Raw genomic sequence first — 19431 nt, forward strand, 5'->3', positions numbered from 1 at the left:
CTTATTTTCAAACAAAGCGTGCGTTAAAAAATATGCCGACCTTATCAACGCACCTGCCTACATCCTGGTCCAAGTCGAACCTCCATAGAGCGCTTGGCCTTTCTCTTAAAGCTTGGTACAAGTTGCTGTTACACGCTCAGTGTATGTTATAGGGTCAGGCTATGACTATAGTGGAACAATAAGGCTTGCTTCGAGAGAACGCATGACAAGGCGAGGTACCGCCGGTAAGTTGGAGGCATAGTCTAGCTCAGGCAAACTGCTATCGGAATATATTCATGCTTCTCCTTATCTGTCCGTGCTTGCAGGTACGAGGGCCTATTTTGCAGACCCTTGCATTATAGAAGCTTCGTGGTGTAGAGCGAGGACACAGCAAAAGGAATCATGCTGTCTCTGTTCCTGAAGGGTCTTACCACAGGCCTGGTAGCCGGGATCGCGGCAGTCCTGTTTCAGTACATCTGTGACTGGCTGAAGAAGAGAATGCGGAGCGACTTGCCGCCCGGTCCAGGCGGCGTGCCATTTCTGGGCAATGTGCCCTTTATGCTCAAGAACGGATACCGGGAAGTCGAGGCCCTCAGGCAGAAGTACGGCAACGTGTTTGGGTATGTTGCATACTTACGCTCACAATTTATAACATGCATCTGAAGGAAGCCAACAGCCACAGAAATCGCGTAAAGCATAAGGAAATGTTTCTGTCATTTTCTACTGCGAAAGCAATACTACGCTCATGAACGGCCTTTCGCGTAGCGGCCGCCGGTAGCCACGTTTGACCTTTAGAATGACCTCTGACGTCATACCAGGGTGAGAGATGGGCTACCAAGTCGAGTCGTCGCGCAGCGGCGGCCGGTAGCCACGCGCGACATTTAGAATGACCTCTGGCGTCATGCCATGCCTAGTGACGTCATAGCGTGACGTCATACAAGGGTGAGAGATGGGCTACCAAGTCGAGTCGTCGCGCTGCAGCGGCCGGTAGCCACGCGTGACTTGTAGACGCGGCGCACTGCGTTCCTTCTTCAGACGCGGCGCGCCGCGTTCCTTCCGTTAGAGGCGCTGCGCTCGCTTTCGCAGCCTACCAGGCTTAACCAAACCTAAGCCCCCGCCAATTTTTCTTAAAATGTGGCGTTTATGAACGAGAACTTAATAGTGTGATTATTTTACGGCTGAAATATTTATTCCAAAGAAGAAGAAAAACCCAAAACCTCCGAACTTCGCGTGCGGCGCTCTACTAAGCTATGACATCGGCTGCCGAATTTTCTACTTTCAGGCGTATTTATTTTGCATGCAACCGAACATTGAGAGTGTTCACCAATTCCACCCTCTTCCACAAAGGCGTGCGTAGTACGTCCTGTATTACCGCAGGTGTAACACGCGGAAATTGATCGAACGGCGAAGGTGGAAAATGTGCGAGAACCCTGTTATGCTACCTATGGCATCAAGACTGCCAGAACCGAGGCCCTCTGGTAACTATTGAGCAGCAAAGGGTAGGCAAATGAGGGACTAACTATGACATATATGCGAAGAAAGCCAACAGTCACCGAAAGCAAGGAAAGCATAAGGAAGTTCGACCAAATTCCCTGATTGGCGACGAAGAAAAGATTGTAGGCAATTTTTTCATTCTACGTGGATAATTCTGCTACCGCTCCTACAACGTTTACGCGCCTTCTCTCACTGCTTCTTTCAGCGCTGTGTTTCAGGCCATATAGGAAGAACGGTATAAATCTGTAAAAATAAATATAAAAATAAAGACATTGTAAAAATTGTTCGTCAAAATTTCATCGCTTCAACTACAGCTTCTTTGCATCATTTGTGAGAAGTTTCAATAACGGAGCTTTGATTCTGATATTGCTGCAGAACGTTTTAATAACTGAATATCTCACCCCATTGGCCGTGTAGTACAGACGCACCCCACATCGGCTCCGCACAAAGACAGCGGAATTCGCCAATCGCCAGCATCATCAGCCAAAATTTCACCACCCACGGATCTGCGAATGTGAGCGCTGTACGCCATCAATTTTTGGCCCGCCTACGCCATTTTTCGGGCACCCACGGCCCTTTCTTCTCTGTGACCTCTCCGCCTGAGCTAGGCCTCTCTCCGCTGGAAGCTAGGCCTACTCCGACGGACGCTTCCGCCACCAACGCCATCATGGAGGTGCAGGTGCAGGGAGAGGTTCTAAACCCCAACGACTACGACCCAAGGGACTGGACGCACATTCTTAGTGTGCCTGCCCGCTCCAAGGACGTCCTTTCAACAACCCGACGCCAGGAGGGCGCAGCCTCTGCTACCGGTACCCCCAAGTCTCCATGCCTTGAAAAGTCAGCGCACCTGCAAGCAACGCGCACAGCTGCGCAGCGTTCGCGGCAGCAGCCACCGCTTCCGGCTGCAGATTACAAGATCGTTTTTAGATCACGAGGCGGGCTGCAGCTGGACCTGCTTCCACCCCGACAACTACGAGAGGCCATCCTCCAAGCGGCGTCCCAGCTTAAGGAGCCAGCGCGTACCCAAATCAGGGTACACCCGGTCAACAACACCTGCACCGTAAGCACGCCCCTAAAGGATGACGCGCTCGCTCTGGTTCGGGTGAACACCATCACAAACCAAGGCAAGGAATTCGCCGTAGCACCTTACATAGCCCCGCCGGACGGAGCAGTACGCGGAGTCATCTCCAATGCTTATTGGAATGAGACCCCGTCAGAGCTCCTGCAAGACCTGCTCACCGGCAACCCAGACGCCCTTATCGTGGACGCCCGCCGAATGGGCTCCACGCGTTCCATCTTAATAACTTTCCGGGCTGGACCTGTCCCACGCGCAGTTCTTTATGGAGGAGCCCTCCACAGATGCACACCGTACCGAGGGCATATAGACGCCTGCACGAACTGCCGCGTCCCAGGTCACCGGGCGGATGTGTGCGTCCATCCAAGGTCTCATAAGTGCCCCCGCTGCGGGCAGTCCCACTCAAAGGAAGATGTGCCCTCATGCACCCCCAGCTGCATTCTCTGCGGCGGCCCTCATATGACCGGCACCGGGAACTGCAATGGACGGTGCCGCAAACTAGCGTCTCCGAAGAACGCTCTCTATCCTCCGGATACATCGCGGCTTTCCCGCTGCGATCAACCAGGCACAGCCAGCAGACGCAGCTCGACGACTTCCCGGTCGCCTTCTACAAGCCGGCAGAATGGCAGCAAGAACGCCACGCGTCTCACCTGGGCAGACCGCGTTTCTGGCAAGGCTACCCGTCATCCCCCACCACCCCAGTCCTCCCAGGCAGATCCGAGAGACCAGGAGCTCAAGGCCTTGCGTGAGGAGGTAAGCCGCCTTTCCTCCCTCCTAAGCACCCCCGCACCCTCCATGCCCCCTAAACCCGCACCCGCTGTCATTAACTCGACCCCATCATCCACAGACACATCGAGCACCCCTCCCGCAAAGAAACAACGCACCACAGACGCCACACCCCCTCCCGTACCCTCAGAAATAGACGCTAAATTAGCAGCACTCGAAGCCAAATTTGACCACAAACTAAAAGAGCTAGACGCACGTCTCGAGGCCAGATTCAATCACCTTGCCGCCACCCTCACCGAAAAACTTGAGCAGCGCATGGACGCTATGCTTACCAAGATGATGGAACTTTTGGAACATAATCTTAACCATCGCTTCACCCAACTTCAAACCCCCTCCACTCCCCCCATCCTTCCTCCGCAAGCACAAACCACCTATCCTGAGCCACACATACCAATTGATACCCGTCTTACTTCCATCCTCAATTTCCCTACCATCCAATATGGCGGGGGGGAACACTAATTATCTACCCATTTTAACTTGGAACTGCCGCGGCTTCCGGGCAAAGCGCGCGCCTCTGCAACTTCTCCTTCCCACCATCACACCCACGCCCCACATACTACTTCTACAGGAGACTGCACACCGGGCAACCCTCCCCTCCTACACATCTACACATTCAGATACCACTAACACACCCAGGGCGTCCACACTTGTCCACCGCAGCCTCACCTACAAAACTCATCACATCACGTCTGAGACGCCCTGCGTGATCACTGAACTTATACATCACACACATTCACTTCCTTCCATATTTATAGCAAACATATACCACCCCCCGTCCCAGCCGATGGCCTCGCTAGAATCACTTCTGCGAGACCTACATCATTTAGCAGGGAAATATCCCCTACTCATCGGCGGGGACTACAACAGTCAGCATACTGACTGGGGATACACAACCACGACACATCGAGGTCGCAGGCTCTGGCTGCTCCTGCAGAACCTCCAACTCACTGTGCACAACACGTTTCAGACGCCTACGAGGATCGGCAACAGTGTCAGCATGGACACCAGTCCGGACCTGACGCTGAGCCGCTGTATCCGCGGCGTTACCTGGAACAGAACACAACATACACTGGGCAGTGATCATTACATTACACAAATCACTGTCCCGTACAAAGCACCCCGTCACGCAAATACAACACACAAACTCATTAACTGGGATGCCTTTCGCGCTGTACGCACCGCCCTCCCAGACACTCCCATTGAAGACATCGACGAATGGGTGCAGTCACTCAAGCATGACATTCACCACAACACGCGAGACATTGAAACTACAACCGAAACACCTACCCTTGACACACGCCTAGCCCACCTCTGGGAGGCTTATCACAGCATCCTAGAACGCTGGAAAGGCAAAAAACACAACAGAACGCTTAAGAAGCGGCTGGCCGCACTGCAGACACAAATCCAACAGCACTCTGAGGAGCTCTGCCGATCCAACTGGGGACAGATATGTGACGGCATCGCCGGAAACCTGTCCAGCAAACGCGCATGGCAACTCCTCCGACACCTCATTGACCCCACGCGCACCAAATCAGCAACACAGCACCACGTGACACGCCTCACACATGAACACATTGACGATCCCGACACCCTTCTAGACACACTTCGAACCATGTACACATCTCCAGGCGGCCCCATACCTCTACCGCACTACACAGGACAAGCAAATCCAACACTCGACACCGACATCACGGAGACGGAAGTCAGAGCGGCCCTCCTGGCTCTCCGCGCCAACTCCGCACCTGGTGCAGACCAAATCACAAACTCCATGCTCCGTAATCTGGATGACCAATCGATCACCCACATTACGAAATACTTCAACCAGTGCTGGAGGGAGGGTAACCTCCCGCAGTCCTGGCGCCACGCGAAGGTAATATTCATACCTAAACCCAACAAACCACTTACACTTCAAAACCTTCGCCCTATTTCGCTAACCTCATGCCTTGGGAAGCTCCTAGAGCATGTTGTGTTAGCGAGACTCACAAGTGACATGGCGGACAACAATCTTTACCCGCATAGCATGGTAGGGTTTCGCCCCCATCTATCCGCACAGGACGCTATGCTGCAACTCTCACACGACATTTTCGACCCGCTTCTTCCGGGTCACACCAAGGCAGTCTTAGCTTTGGATCTCTCCAAAGCTTTTGATCGCATTGAACATCAGGCGATCATGACTGCTCTATTCCCCTTGAATGTGGGTGTGCGCACGTATGCATACATTCAAGCATTCCTCACTGACCGCACAGCTGAGATACACTTCGGCCCTCTGTCTTCCCTCTCCTACACTCTTCAGAGTATCGGCACCCCTCAAGGGTCCGTCCTTTCTCCCTTTCTCTTTAACATTACCCTCATCTCCCTCGCCCGAAAATTGGCCACTATTCCCCACCTGAAGCACACTCTTTATGCCGACGATATCACCCTGTGGACCACTCACGGCAGTGACGGAGACATAGAGAACACCTTACAGGAAGCAGCCACCCTCACCCAAAATTACGCGCGGACCATCGGACTGTCTTGCTCCCCAGAGAAGTCCGAACTCTTCCTCATCCGGCCTAAGAACCACCGCTGCCCCCGCTCCCCCATTGCCATTGAACTGAATGGTGACCCGGTACCTGAGGTTGGAACCCTGCGTGTATTGGGCCTGCACATCCAGAACGATGGCAAAAACACCACCACCCTCAAGAAACTCAAGCAGGTTGTAGGCGCGATATCGCACCTCATCCGCAGGGTTTCGGGACGTCATAGAGGCATGAAGGAGCACGACCTATGTCGCCTCATTCATGCCTTTGTCCTCAGCCGTGTGCTGTACACTACCCCATACTTACACCTATCCAAACATGACATAAACGCTTTGGATGCTTTGATTCGCAAGGCATTCAAGGTAGCACTTCACCTTCCCCTCAACACACCCACAGACAGATTACTAGGCCTGGGCCTCCACAATACGATCGGGGAACTGGTGGAGGCCCACCGACAGGCCCAAAACATAAGGCTCACACAAACCTCCACAGGTCGGTATATCCTGGACACCCTCGGAATCAAAATACCGGCCAACGACCCAACCCTCCTCGCCATCCCACAATCCCTTCACCGAGAGCTCCTCATCAGGCCGCTCCCGAGGAATATGCACCCGTCCCACAATGAGCAGCGCCGCAGAGCCCGTGCGAAGGCACTTCATCGAGCGTACGGCCCCCAGCCGGACGCCGTGTGGGTGGACGCTGCCTGCACGGGTGATGAAGCGACAGCAGCTGTGGTGGACTCCTCTTTATCCGCCCTCCTCACACTACCTCTCCCTCCAGACACGTCCCCAGAGGCTGCAGAGGAAGCCGCCATTGCCCTTGCTATAACCCGCACGGAAGCCCGGTACATTTTAAGCGATTCTAAAACTGCGATTCTAAATTTTGCTCGAGGCCGAGTCCATGTCCCTGCTTTTGGCATACTGGACTCGCCCGATGCCCCCCCGCCCCGCCAAGTGGAGCTGATATGGGTGCCCGCGCACTCCGGGAATCCCGGAAACGAGGCCGCCAACCTTTTAGCCCGAGGTTCTTTAAACCGGGCTCAGGTGGCCTCTGATCGGGGATTCACGAAGGAGCGCATGCACTCATTCAGTGAGCTGACCCAGGCGCACAGAGCCTTACGCCAGCTCTACCCCCCGCCCCACCCCTCCCTAGATAACAAACACGCAACACTCTGGCGCAGACTACAGACACACACACTCCCTTCACCCCTTACCCTAGCCCATTATCATCCCTCCTTCCCCACTCCGGCATGCACTCTATGCCCAGAACCCTTCGCTTCTTCCCTCCACATCCTGTCCCTCTGCCCGGCGGACCCTCCCCCGCGGGACCTAGAGAACCTCAAGACCTGGGAGGACTGGGAGACCCTGCTGCGCTCGGAGGACCCGGCCGTGCAGACCATCGCCACCGGCCGTGCTACCAGTGTTATGGACCTTCGGAACATAAACACTTGAGTGCAGTGGGGTCGTGCGGGGACCCTGGGGCGTGCCCCGAATTCCTCTGTAAATAAAGTTTTCTCTCTCTCTCTCTCACCCCACCTTAAGGACATGTGAAATCTTAGTTTGATAGTTGGTGCTCTCATGTGGGCTGAATTTTTTCTCGAACAGGCGTTTAAATCTGTACATATAGCGGCTGTCTTTACATCTGTACGTGGCGTTAGAGCAAACAGAATTTTCGAAATTCAGACACTAGTAGGCGTCCCCGGTGTAGTTGTTCTAGAAATGTACGCGTGTACAGATGTCGCGAGCTAAACATAAAAGATATGATAGTGCAGACTGTCTTGTCGGGAAACATTGCCAACAATTGCGTTTTGTCACGCGAGCGATAGATGTGAAAGAAGAACAAAAGTGGCATTCGGTACAGAGAAATCGCATGAAAAATAATTAACAGTTTTTGAAACATGGTGCTGCCTGTCAGTGCGTTTTTCAATCCTTCTTTTTCTGGGGTAAACTTTTCGCTGACCCCAGCAAGACCTCATAGAGATGCAGCGTTCACTAGCGTTGCTGATATTTGAAATATTTTAATCGGCCCAGGCTAATTTTGGCTGAGTTGTTTCTTACTGTGTTACTGTTTTTCAGCCATGGGGAAATGTATCAAATCGCTATTTATGCCATGCATTTACAAAAGTTCATTTAAGGGAAAAGCTTCGGAGCCAAATATTTTCTCCCCTGAAGTAGTAAACCGTCAGCTGATGGTGTAAGCTTTCTTCCATTACTCTATAAACTAGAAGCTGAAAGAGACCATTATTCCTGTCTCCCAGCTAACTATCACATTCTTCCGGTACATGCACTAACCACCAAATCAAACATTATATTTAGCCAAACAAACCTGTCACATGAGCTCACATGGTGGAGGACATTTGATGATTATCCAGAAAAAAAATACCCAGTTCATAACTAGCAATCCATGATGTTGTAAGAACAGCGCAATGAAAAATGTTTCGCAGAAAAAAATGTCATCCGCTTGTAGCAAAAAAGAAACCCTGAACCATGTCCGAAATCCTGCTTTCCATGATGAGAAAGCAGAGCCCAAGTTCACCTGCAGCTTGTGTGAAACCAGAATTGCATTATTACTACCGTCTTCAGTTGCATACGCCGATTTATATCCTCTCCTGCTTTTTCGTTACCTACTACATTTGGTCAAGAACAAACAAGCGCGCGTGCATTTACTCATCTACTTATATTACCACGCCAAGAACCTCAAAGCTTCCTGGTGGAAGCGTATCTTTCCTCTCTTTTTCAATGACACGATTGCCGAGCAAAGAATTCGGGTTGCAGGCTCACGCTTGGAAGCCGGTACGTGGTGTTCCTCTGCGACTTCGACTCCGTAAAGGAGGCATTGTCCCAGGAGCAGCTGCTTAACAGACCGGAAGAATTCCCGCTTAACATCACTGGAAAGTCTCACAGTATGTACGCCTCGCTTCATTTACTTGTTTAATGCGATCGCGGCATTTCTTTTTTCTTCATGCTGAGAGGGAGGTTGGTGGAGAAGGGGAGGCAAGGAGGTTAACCAGGAGCAGGTAGCAATTTCTTACGCTACCCTGGGGGAAAGAGTATTGGGTATAAAATTGAAGGAGAAAAAAAGGACTGAGTCAAAAAGTATACAGTGCGATGAAAGAAAGTCAAGGAACTAAAGAGAGGCAGCATGTAACAAACAACGAGAAAGAAAAATAATTTGTCTGTAATGAAAGTAATGAAATAATTTACGGCAATTGAAGACAAGCTTATTTGCATTTATAAGCTCTAATGAACTAAAGTATACGCAAATTTTACACTGCGTTCAAATCGATTCGTTTTATTTTTCTGTAACTGCGTACGAGTCTGACAATAAAAAAGAGAACTCGGACGATCTTTTATCTTGTCATGGCCAGCGAACAGAAACATCAGCCTCAGCATAAACATCAGCTTCCTGATATTACTGACGTGGAGACGACATGTGGATTTTATAAAGACCCGAGGCCGAAATGAGGAAGTTTAAGAAAAAGTTTAAGAGCAGGTTATAGTTAGGGCAACAAAAAAAAATCAGAGGAGAACGAGAGTCGTAGTGTTAGATGACAGATACCCATAGACATTAAAAAAAATAACTTCAACGACTCAACCGTAAAATGCGAGGAGCAGTAGGTTCATGCGGAATAGGCAAGACGCAGAGCAGCTTCTGGGTGGTTTCCCAAAGTGACAGGGACTGTACGACGACCACTGGAACGTAGAAAAAAACTAGAGGAGGCACATAAGCTCCGCTTTAAGGGTATGGCGTGATTGCGTTAATGGATTAGTGCCCATATATGCGGAAGTGGTCATTCTCTACTTGCATTCATAAATGTCCTCATGACTCTCCTGGCGCAGTGGTGCAGCGGATAAGCGATGTGCCAATGCCCTGCGATGGCAGGTGCTGCCACCGGGGCGGCTTGTGGCTTCCAGGTTCGTAGCTTTCCCAGCAACCTCTCCAGACCAGTCGTTCATTTACTGCCACCTGCCACGGTGGTTAATTTCCTCACGAGCCGGTTTGCAGATTGCGATGACGCCACAAGATCATGTGACCTATTCTGTAAACAAAAATATACCCAAAAGGGAGTAAACATGGTGGCAGCCACCCTTTTTACTCCATTTGTGAAAACATTTACTCCATGAGTGGGGAGTAAAAAGGTGGACTGTCCTCCATTTTACTCCCATGAGGGAATAATGGAGTTAAAATGAGGACATACAAGCATTTACTCCAGTCAAGAAAGGGAGTTAATTGTGCTAAATACTCCACCAGTGCCGAAATGGAGTAAAAAACACCATTTTGTGCAATCCGCCCCGGCACCTAGCCCCTCGTCTGCTTCTGGTCAGTCGTCTGATAATGGCGGTGAGTGAAGACCGCTTGGTAACCATCGTCGCTGGATCTCCGTTCACTTCTGCTCCTTCACGGGCGCCTTTCGCGGTACAAGATATTGCCTTGTCGCCGTTTTCCGCCACAGTACGGTACATAATTGAATTGCTCCTGTGAAGCCTTCAGTGCTCTAACCATACCTAACTTTCCTTTGTTTGTCTCGCCACCCCGTTACAGCCCCCACTTAGGCCTAATTCTTACAGGCTTTTTTCAGCGTGGTCCTCGCAATGTGTTAAAGCAGATTATGTGTTTCATGAACATGGAACTGTGATAGAACATAGTGACAACCCTGAGCTCTTGATTGAGCTCATGAGGCTACAGTTTTCTTCAGTCATATTGAAAAGCCAAGCCTTAATGAAGTGAATATGGAAGCAAACATTGCCATTCCAAACTACCATCAGGGGTGTTTTCAAGTTTTCTGCTGTGGTTTTTAGTCAAATATAGCGTGGTGCATGACTGGGAAAACTACCCAGCGACTCCTTCTCAGTTTTGAACTATTGATTATAATGTTACACCTCTTTATCTACAAACACGGCCAACCAAACGAGCTCGTACAACAAAGGGAGACGACAAGCAGACGACTCCTGCCGCCTACGCCGCCGCTGGCATTCCAGACGGCGAATAGAATGCGGCACGCGGAGTTACATTAGGGCAGCTCAGTTTCCGCTGTCACTGTAAGAATGAGCCTTAATGAGGATAAATAAACTATAAACATCACGCAATTTTCGGGCTCCATTTCTATAAGGAAGAAAAAATTTACTCCATTTTCACTCCTTAATAACTCCCTTATATGAGGGAGTGAACAAAAACACCATACATATGGAGTAGAAAAAACCTCCTTTTGGGTGTGCGATAGAGAACAAACCATTTACTCCCTTTTGGGTGTTTTTTTGCTAACAGCGGTGGCTAAAGTAGGTCCGCTCCTGCTGCGAGGCTTCAAACGGTCGCCAGTGTCGACGCCGACGCCGGACAAATTTTTCTAACTGAGGATACTGTTAAGTTAGAAGCCTACGTCGCCGGTGGCTCGTTTCTACTTTTCACCAAGAACAGCCGTGTCCGTGGGAGGCGTAGAGAGGTTATAATATTGGCAGCGCGTCGCGCGCTTCGGACGCTTTCCAAGGGCGTGGGAATTCCGACGATTGAAAAAGTGAACTGGTACTAGCACTGTAGCATTAAGATGGCCGCAGAGGCTCATGTGTATTTATGAGGTTGGAAGGTTTACTGGGCAAGGCAGTTCACAGGCGGCACGCAATTTGGGTAAGTAGTTATCACTGGCGCGAGTTTTGATGCGAATGCACTACATAGCGCGGTGCCAACCAAGAATCTTGCGTGAAGCCTCGGAGTAACTCGGTAAGCTCGGGGAGGTAATAAAGAGGAACTCGTTATAGCAGATATGACAGAAGCCTACAGCCCAGGTAGCACACGGCAGCGGGCCAATATTGGAAATCCACTGGCAAAGCGTGGCCCTAACTAGGCCCAGAGTTGCCAGTGAGCATCCAATATTGGTTGTGCCACTCCTTAGCACATCCAACAATGGCCCTGGTTGTCCAACGCTTTACCAGTATTGGCTGAGCCATAATTAGATCCTGGCTATCATGGGCCAGGTTAGCCAGGATTGCCCCACTGTTTGCCATTGCTGGCTGTGCCATCATCGAATCCTGGCTATCATGGGCCAGGTTAGCCAGTGTTGTTCCACTCTTTGCCAGAATTGGCTATGCCATTTCCGGGAGCTGGCTATATTGGCCTAGGATTGCCACCGCTTATCCAGTGTTCAAAGTATACTGGCAAACGTTGGTAAACATTGTGTCATCCATTAAAATGGGTTTAAAATTATTTTTATTGTCGAGTACCATATCGGCAGTTCATAATTTTCGAACGCGCTAAAACATGCGAGTTCAAAGATTTGGTTTTATTTATTATTATATTTTAACCGAACACTTTTGCAGTTTGTGAGCAAAGCTACCCATGATTCCGTTGGAAAAGCTGCACTCTAGTTGCGCAGTGAGCAGCAATAATACGTTTAGGAGAATTGCGATCGAAGTCCTGTTGATCAGAATTAACGTTCTGATTACACCCGACACGCCTTCAACAAAAATTGTCAACAGGTGCCTTCAACAAAAATCAAATAAGTTTCATTTGATTAAATTTTTGGAATAAAAAAATCACTTTTTTTTATTCGCTCTAGGAATTCACTGCCGCAGTACGCAGCTGGTGTCTGCTTCAGGGAGATCGCGATACAAACGTAATAGATTAGCGCAAGTGCATTCGCTAAACCGAAATTGTGCTCTGTTTTGGCAACGTCCAGAAACGAAGCAGTCGCCTCGTAATTTCGAATTATGCGTTGCGCTCGTGAAATATTAGGCGGGTGCTTCATAAACGCACGCTGCTAAGCGATTCCTACGCTTCCCTACGTCTTGCCCTGTGATCGCGCCTTTCCAGTGTTTTCTCATTTGCTATTTCCTTCCTTTTCTGCAAATCGTTGTGTTGGAAATTGTTGTTTTTGACCATTTTATTCTTCTGTTGCGTAATTTGCATTGGGGGCTATATAGCTCTTGCTCACGTCTTTGCATATTTACTCGCAGGTTTTTTTTTCTTTCGAACATCACCTTTATTGATGAAAACCATCGAAAGTAGTTGCGAACCACAATTCAACATGCCTTTGTTTGTTTTTGCTTTTTTTGCGCGAAACTTCCACCCCAACAAACAATTTGAGGATTCTTCGACGACCACTGAATAAATGGACTGACAATGTTAACCTAGCTTGTTTGGCGCATGTACGGTACATTAAACTATGAAAGAGCGCGCATTCTGCTTGGATATTTTTTTTTCTTTATATTTTTGTTATGTAGTAACATTTTAAGCTATCTTGAACTAACAGAAGCCACATCATACGGCCCCACAAAATACGCGAGTGTCTGAAGTCGTTTTGGCGAAATGCATCTTGAAGCTCCAAGTTTTTCACTTCAAAATTTTCAGGCTTTTGCTGCAGCTTTGTAGCAATACTTTGACGCTTCCGTGTTTCCCATCCACTTCTCTCTTGTAGATATTGCTTTCTGTACTGCCTGTGGCCATGTGACTCATTCTCCAAAAATTCCAAACCCTTTTCACGTGTTTTGGCCTCTTTCCCTCTCTCTTTCAAGTCTTCAAGTCCAATATCTCCCCACCTGTTCTCCCGGCCGTGCCCTTTTCCAGGGAGCGGGCTAACCCCCCACCCCGCGAAGCGCTATTTTTTCTTTTTGGTTGTCACTTTCTCAAACCTGTTTTCCCTCGCATGCAGCTACGCGCTTCGCTGTTCCTCCACCTCCCTGTCTCCACCTTTCAGCTCGAGGACTTTTCTCGGAACCACAAAACCTGTGTAAAGGAAAATTACTCTCTCCCCTCCAGCCACCCCCCCCCCACACACACACACACACCATCGTCTCCACTGCTCGTCTTGGAAACGCGCGACTCATCACAATAAGACATTCTTGACTGCACGGCGGAGCTCAACCACGTGCACAACCAACGCGACGAAAATGCAGGCACACTCGAGCTAGCACCGTTCATAGTCTGTGCACGCGAAAAGCCACACTCATATATTAGGAGAGCTCCGACGCTGTTCGTACCGCCTGCAAGATCTTTTGTAAGTACTAAAACTCTTTTACCTTGATATACGTCTGGAAGTTAAAGTGGTTTTTGTAGTAAATGTTGCTTTGACTACATGCGCCTTTATTTTTTCGGCAGGAGAAGAGAGCGAGCCAAAAAGCACGAGGACGACTTCTGTGTACCCACTCTCATTGCGAAATGGCTTGCTTGAAGTCGTGCGCAGTGGAATTGTGGCCGAATGGTGAGAATTTAATTTTTCGTCTTTGGTGAGATGAACTCACTAAAGATTCACTACTTTGGCTAACAGCGGGTTTGAACTCATATGACTTGAGATAGGATGCATTCGGGAATATGTCCTTTATCGCTTATGCACGACGGAAATCAGAACCGCTTAATTAATTTTCCACTGCAGACTAGTTGGTAAGGATATGTGTAATACTTCCGTAGTGTTTCTTTTTGCCTTCTACTCTTGCAGACTCAATAGGAAATCCGCAATTACTGGTTAAAGCTTTTGCCGAAGTTCTCTCGCAATGAAAAAGGGCATTACTCTGGACTATAAGACTAGTATTTTTGTGTGGTTTTCAAGTTGCAGTTTCGAATCCAACTATAGCAAGCATGCGAAGCAACTAAGGTAAAACAAAGGTGCCCTGAGTTCCTTGCGTTCAGCGTATTTCGTCAAAAGTCGCAAGCCGCATTTTTGACGCCATTAAATAAAACTAATCAAAAATGTTGTTTTGACGTCCATGTGGAAGAGACGCTACAACCTGTGCATGTTTACTGGAATAAAAAATTACCTCGCAATTTAGAGATACGAGTTATATTAAAACAAAATAATACACTAATATGTTTTCAATATCACATTAATTTGCTTATCTCGCATTGAATATATTTACTGGGAGTGCGACACGACGCATTAAACTAAATTAAACCATTTGGTATAAGGGAAGTTTAGTAAATTAAATTCCACTTTGTGCAACTAATGTGGTACTGGTTCTTAAGAAGAAATTAAAAATTATCCTGTAAAATATGTTGCTAGTGTCTTCACGATGACTGTGTTTCACAAAATTCGGTGTTATTTAATCATTTTTGCTTTTGTTCTGTGATGGCCATAATTCAACTTACCATGACATCATGCATCTCTTTGCAGGCTTGGCGCTTCGTGAGGCCATCGTGCAAGAACTGGGCGAGGAATTTCTTTGAATGCAGTCCAGCAGTCCCCTTGCAAGTGGAGTGCAACGATTACTTTGGATATGACTGATCAGTTCACTGGAGGACAGCTCCGTTGAGCGCTTGATGGATGCCTTAGCCGTGCCGTAGCAGCTTGCCGAGATGCTTTGTCCAACCTGATCGGCACGCACCAAACTTGAAAATAAATTGTTTTCCCACAGCCTCTGCCACCATGCTCTTGGGCCCCTTTTCTTTACTCCCCACGGTGGCTGGTGGTAGCGCAAACCATCCTGTGTGCGCTAGAAGCGTGATTCTTGTAACTCAAAGCAATAAACGGGTCTTTTTTCTGGAGTTCTTTCGCAACCTCATTTATGAATATTTGCTAGGTAGAATGGTATGTATGTACATCCATCCACAGTGCCGGTCATTGGCGAGTGGGTTAATTGCATGTGCCAGCGTTCGAAAGCTGGATGCCATTATTCGAAAGCTGGAAACCATTATTCGAAAGCTGGCTACCAATGTTTGAAAGTTGGCTACCAATGTTTGAAAGTTGGATGCCAGTATGAGACCTTTGCTGGTCCATGCTGCAGAACGAACATCGGGACTGCGTTGGCCGCTTGATCGGCCGAGCGTTGGCCCAAAACTGGCATGAAAGTAAGGCCAATGTGTAAAGTGGTAGCGCTCGGCCCAAATGCCAGTGTAGGACCGATGTTCGTGCCAAGTTTTGCCAACACTTGCGCGACGTTCGGCCAATGTTGTTGTGCTGCCTGGGAGTATCCGCAACCAAGGAGCATAGGCAAGCTTTTTTTTTCTAACTTGTGGTAATAGTCATAACTGCATATAAACAAAGCAGAAGAAAAACTCCTTGGCGCTAATCGAGTACCAACCCACGACACTCAAATTCCGCCTGCGGTGTTCTACCAAGATACGGCAACGACTGTCGAATCTTTTGCTTTTGGGGGTATTCATGTGTAGTGTATTCGAACCTTCAGAGTGTTCATCATGTCCCCATCGTCCATAGCGACGGACGTAGTACGTCCTGTATTACCACAAAGTGCCACGTAGGAAGGTGATAGAACGGTGAGGACGGTAGGTGTGCTAAAACAACAAAACAGAAGCAAAAAAAAATTGCACAAGGTAGCATAGAACCCTCTATGCTATCTATGTCATCAAGGCTGCCAGAATCGAGGCCCTCGTTAGGTATTGAGCAGACAAGGGTAGGGAAAAGGGTTTGCTATGACATACATGGTGGAAGCCAAGTCACCGAAAGCAATGAGGATCGCGGATGTTTTTTCTTCTTCTAACCTGGGGTGATAATCAAAAATGAAGATAAAGAAATTATATTAAATGGCCACCTCCAAATTTCTCCAACTCAGTTAATGGGCACAGGTCGTACTGGACGTACTACTTACTACGTCCGCCGCCATAGACGAGGGCGGCGATAGTGAACACTCAAAATTCGGTTGCACAACACATAACCCCCCCCCCCCCCCCCCCCCCCCGAAGCAGGAGATCGAAGAGCCGTCGCTGTGGCTTAGTTGGTAAAGCATCAGACGCAGAATTTCGAGGTGGTCGGTTCGTATATCATCGACAGCATGTCGTTTTTTTCTTAATTTTTTACCTCCAATTTCAGAAAAAAAGATACCCGATGCACCTTGGTTTCGGCGGCATTTGGCTTTCGTTATGCAGGTAAGCTCGGGTTAGTTCGGAAGAGCGTCGCGCAAGCTGTAGCCAATAGGAGGAAGCTCGGTAATGTTCGGAGGAACACCGCGCAAGCTATAGCAAATTGGAAGGCGGCCTTGAGAGTGACCTCGTCCAAACTTGGAATAGCAACAGCCCATGCAGAAAGGAAATTAATATTGCCGCGACTTGGTTTCGAAACTGCGATGGCGCGAGCAGGTCAGCTTCGCTGGCTACTCTGCGAGAGCACTATGCTATCGCCACAGCCGACACGCCTCGTGTTGTTGTTGTTGCCTTGGTGGCATGCCATATACCCACGACGGGGGATTGGCCACTGTTCAGTGAGGAGAGCCCAAAGAACGTAAATCGGTGCCAAGCTAATGCATTTACTTTGGTTGTCAAGCTAATGATTTAACTTTGGGTAAGAATTCAGAGGTTGAACGGCAACACAATCTCGCGCTGTGCATTACATGTCGTCATCTTCATCAACTTCTATCCGCGGCGCGAACGATCAGATCAGCTTTACCCCGATTAGAGCCTAACCTGAGTCTAATATACTCGCCAGACGTGCGGACTAACCAGCAATTGCTTATTTAGAGTTTCTGACTTGTTTGTTTTCCATTACTGTGTCCTGTTATCCTTATGTTAGTTTTCCACACCGTAACTTGCTGTATTTCTGTTTGTTAATTTTGCCTCTCCTGCTTGAAATCACTTTAGGGCCTGCAGTATTCTGTAAGTAAAGAAATAAATAAACAAAACCATGAGCCAACCAGGCTAAACACATGCTTTCAAACATCTACGCGGTGTAGCTGCTTTAAACATCTACCACTTTTACTGATCAATTCGCTTTCGCCCTACCATCCTCTAGCCGTCTCGTTCAGCTTCGATAGTAGAGGAACTGTCTCGGAGAAGCAGTGATGCCGGGTTCGTTCCTGGGTTCAGATCGAATTTTTCTTGAGCTACCAGATTTGTTTGAAAGCTGTATAGCTTTCCACTGTAACCATATGAATGCGCTTGGGCGTGTGACAGTGAGTAATTACTCCTTACGATATGTCTGCTGCAGCTTGAGGATTCCCTTTTTTTTTGTGCTGATGCCAGTCGTATTCACTGATCAAGAAACTAATTATAATGATGCAAGTTCAGCTGAAGCTCCTGATTTTTCGGGCATTATTTTCGCATTTTTGAAATCCTTGGAAGAGGTCCGTTATCAAGACGATATACGCCGAACAAACCAAGCTCATAATGCCTTATAAATTAAACCTTGCTTTCTTCTTTGCCAGGGTGTATCTTTTGCAAGCGGCATGGAATGTCTGAGCGTCGAAAATAGTTTTTGAGCTTCTTGAAAGCAGTTCTGTGCAAGCAACTTCCAAATCTCCTCGCTATTTTCTTCAACACAGGGAATGGGCCGACGCTATGCTTGAGATCAGAAGGATCCGCAGAATCGCAGGCTGAAAACGTCACTCTCTGTCAAACCATATTTATCTGACTATCACCGTAAAAACTTTAAGGTCGTAACAACCATGGTAATACGGGTCATCACTCATAGATTCTGTGTCCTGCGACCATCCTCCTCGGTATTTCTTCGTGTTCCATGCTTAAGTTTTTGAAGGTCTCGTCAACAGAAACCAACACACAGCAAGGGAACCCAGCAGCCGAAAGTCGGCTCATCTGATTTTGAAAGCTATTTTGCAAGCAAATGATGTGGGCACGATTTCTTGAGAGAAGATTCCAGGCAGTGCGGCGCTGTTGCTCTTTTTACAGTCTTGGCGTGCATAGAATCATAAAGCAAAAGATCTTTTTTTTTTGCAGGCGGGTAATAACCCTAGCAAAACTGTCTTTGAAGGAAGGTTAGTTTTAGGTCTATAACCTGTAAAACATTAGTGTCTGGCAGTTCATGGGTTAAAGAGAAAGTCCATGTTAGTGAAAAGCATTTAAAACTTTGCCGCCGCGGTGGCTCAGCGGTTATGGTGCTCGGCTGCTGACCCGAAAGACGCGGGTTCGATCCCGGCCGCGGTGGCTGGAATTTCTTTGGAGGAGAAATTCTAGAGGCCCGTGTACTGTGCGATGTCAGTGCACGTTAAAGAAGCCCAGGTGGTCGAAATTTCCGGAGCCCTCCACTACGGCGTCTCTCATAGCCTTAGTCGCTTTGGGACGTTAAACCCCATAAACCAAACCAAACCATTTAAAACTTTACCTACTGTAGAGGGATAGGCGAAGGCCGTCTGCTTTTTTAAAGCACTAAAAATTCGTACCAATACCTAAAAACCTTTATACTCCCCCCTCCCCAATAAAAAAGCTTATGTAAGGATAGATTAACCTTTGTTAAGGAAATGTCGCAAAGGGAAGGGGCCACGCAGGACCCTATGCACACACCGTTGCGCTGAAAAAAGGAAGGTTGTCAGAATGCATAAAAGTAGAACTTATGTAAAATGGAAATAACGCGATAAAATTATAAACCAACAGTCGTGAAGAATTCTGCAAAGACATGTCGCCGTTTGCTTCTATGCATTCCTTTACAGTCGACAAAAGCTGGTCTTGAGGAACAGAGTAAAGTAAATCTTTCATATCTACCGAAAACCCAAAGCCGATGTCGTCAGTACTCTGTAGGTACTCTGCGACATCTGTCGATTTTTTGTGAGGAAGGGGTCTTCCAGAACAAGTAATTGAAGATGCTTTTGCAAGAAACCGCTGGCGTTCTTCTGTCACGACCCTTCTTCGCTGGCAATAGTTCGGAATGGTAATTTTGGCTGGTGGGACTTGGCTGTAAAGAAAGCATTTAGG

At 48.3% G+C, this 19431-nt stretch overlaps 1 protein-coding gene across 1 annotated transcript in view; it reads left to right on the forward strand.

Annotated features, from left to right (window-relative positions):
• Window positions 1-381: 381 nt before the first annotated feature.
• LOC149336709 (cytochrome P450 2J6-like) overlaps window positions 382-19431 on the forward strand; it is a 34039-nt gene continuing 14989 nt past the window's right edge. Inside the window, exons 1-2 of the mRNA XM_089553058.1 lie at window positions 382-599; window positions 8628-8755. Coding sequence (XP_089409184.1) covers window positions 382-599; window positions 8628-8755 — 346 coding nt within the window. The remainder of the gene's footprint in view (window positions 600-8627; window positions 8756-19431) is intronic.

The sequence above is a fragment of the Amblyomma mixtum genome, chromosome 7 (genome assembly GCF_055824585.1).
Source record: "Amblyomma mixtum isolate Tamu chromosome 7, ASM5582458v1, whole genome shotgun sequence".
Taxonomy (NCBI): Eukaryota; Metazoa; Arthropoda; class Arachnida; order Ixodida; family Ixodidae; genus Amblyomma; species Amblyomma mixtum.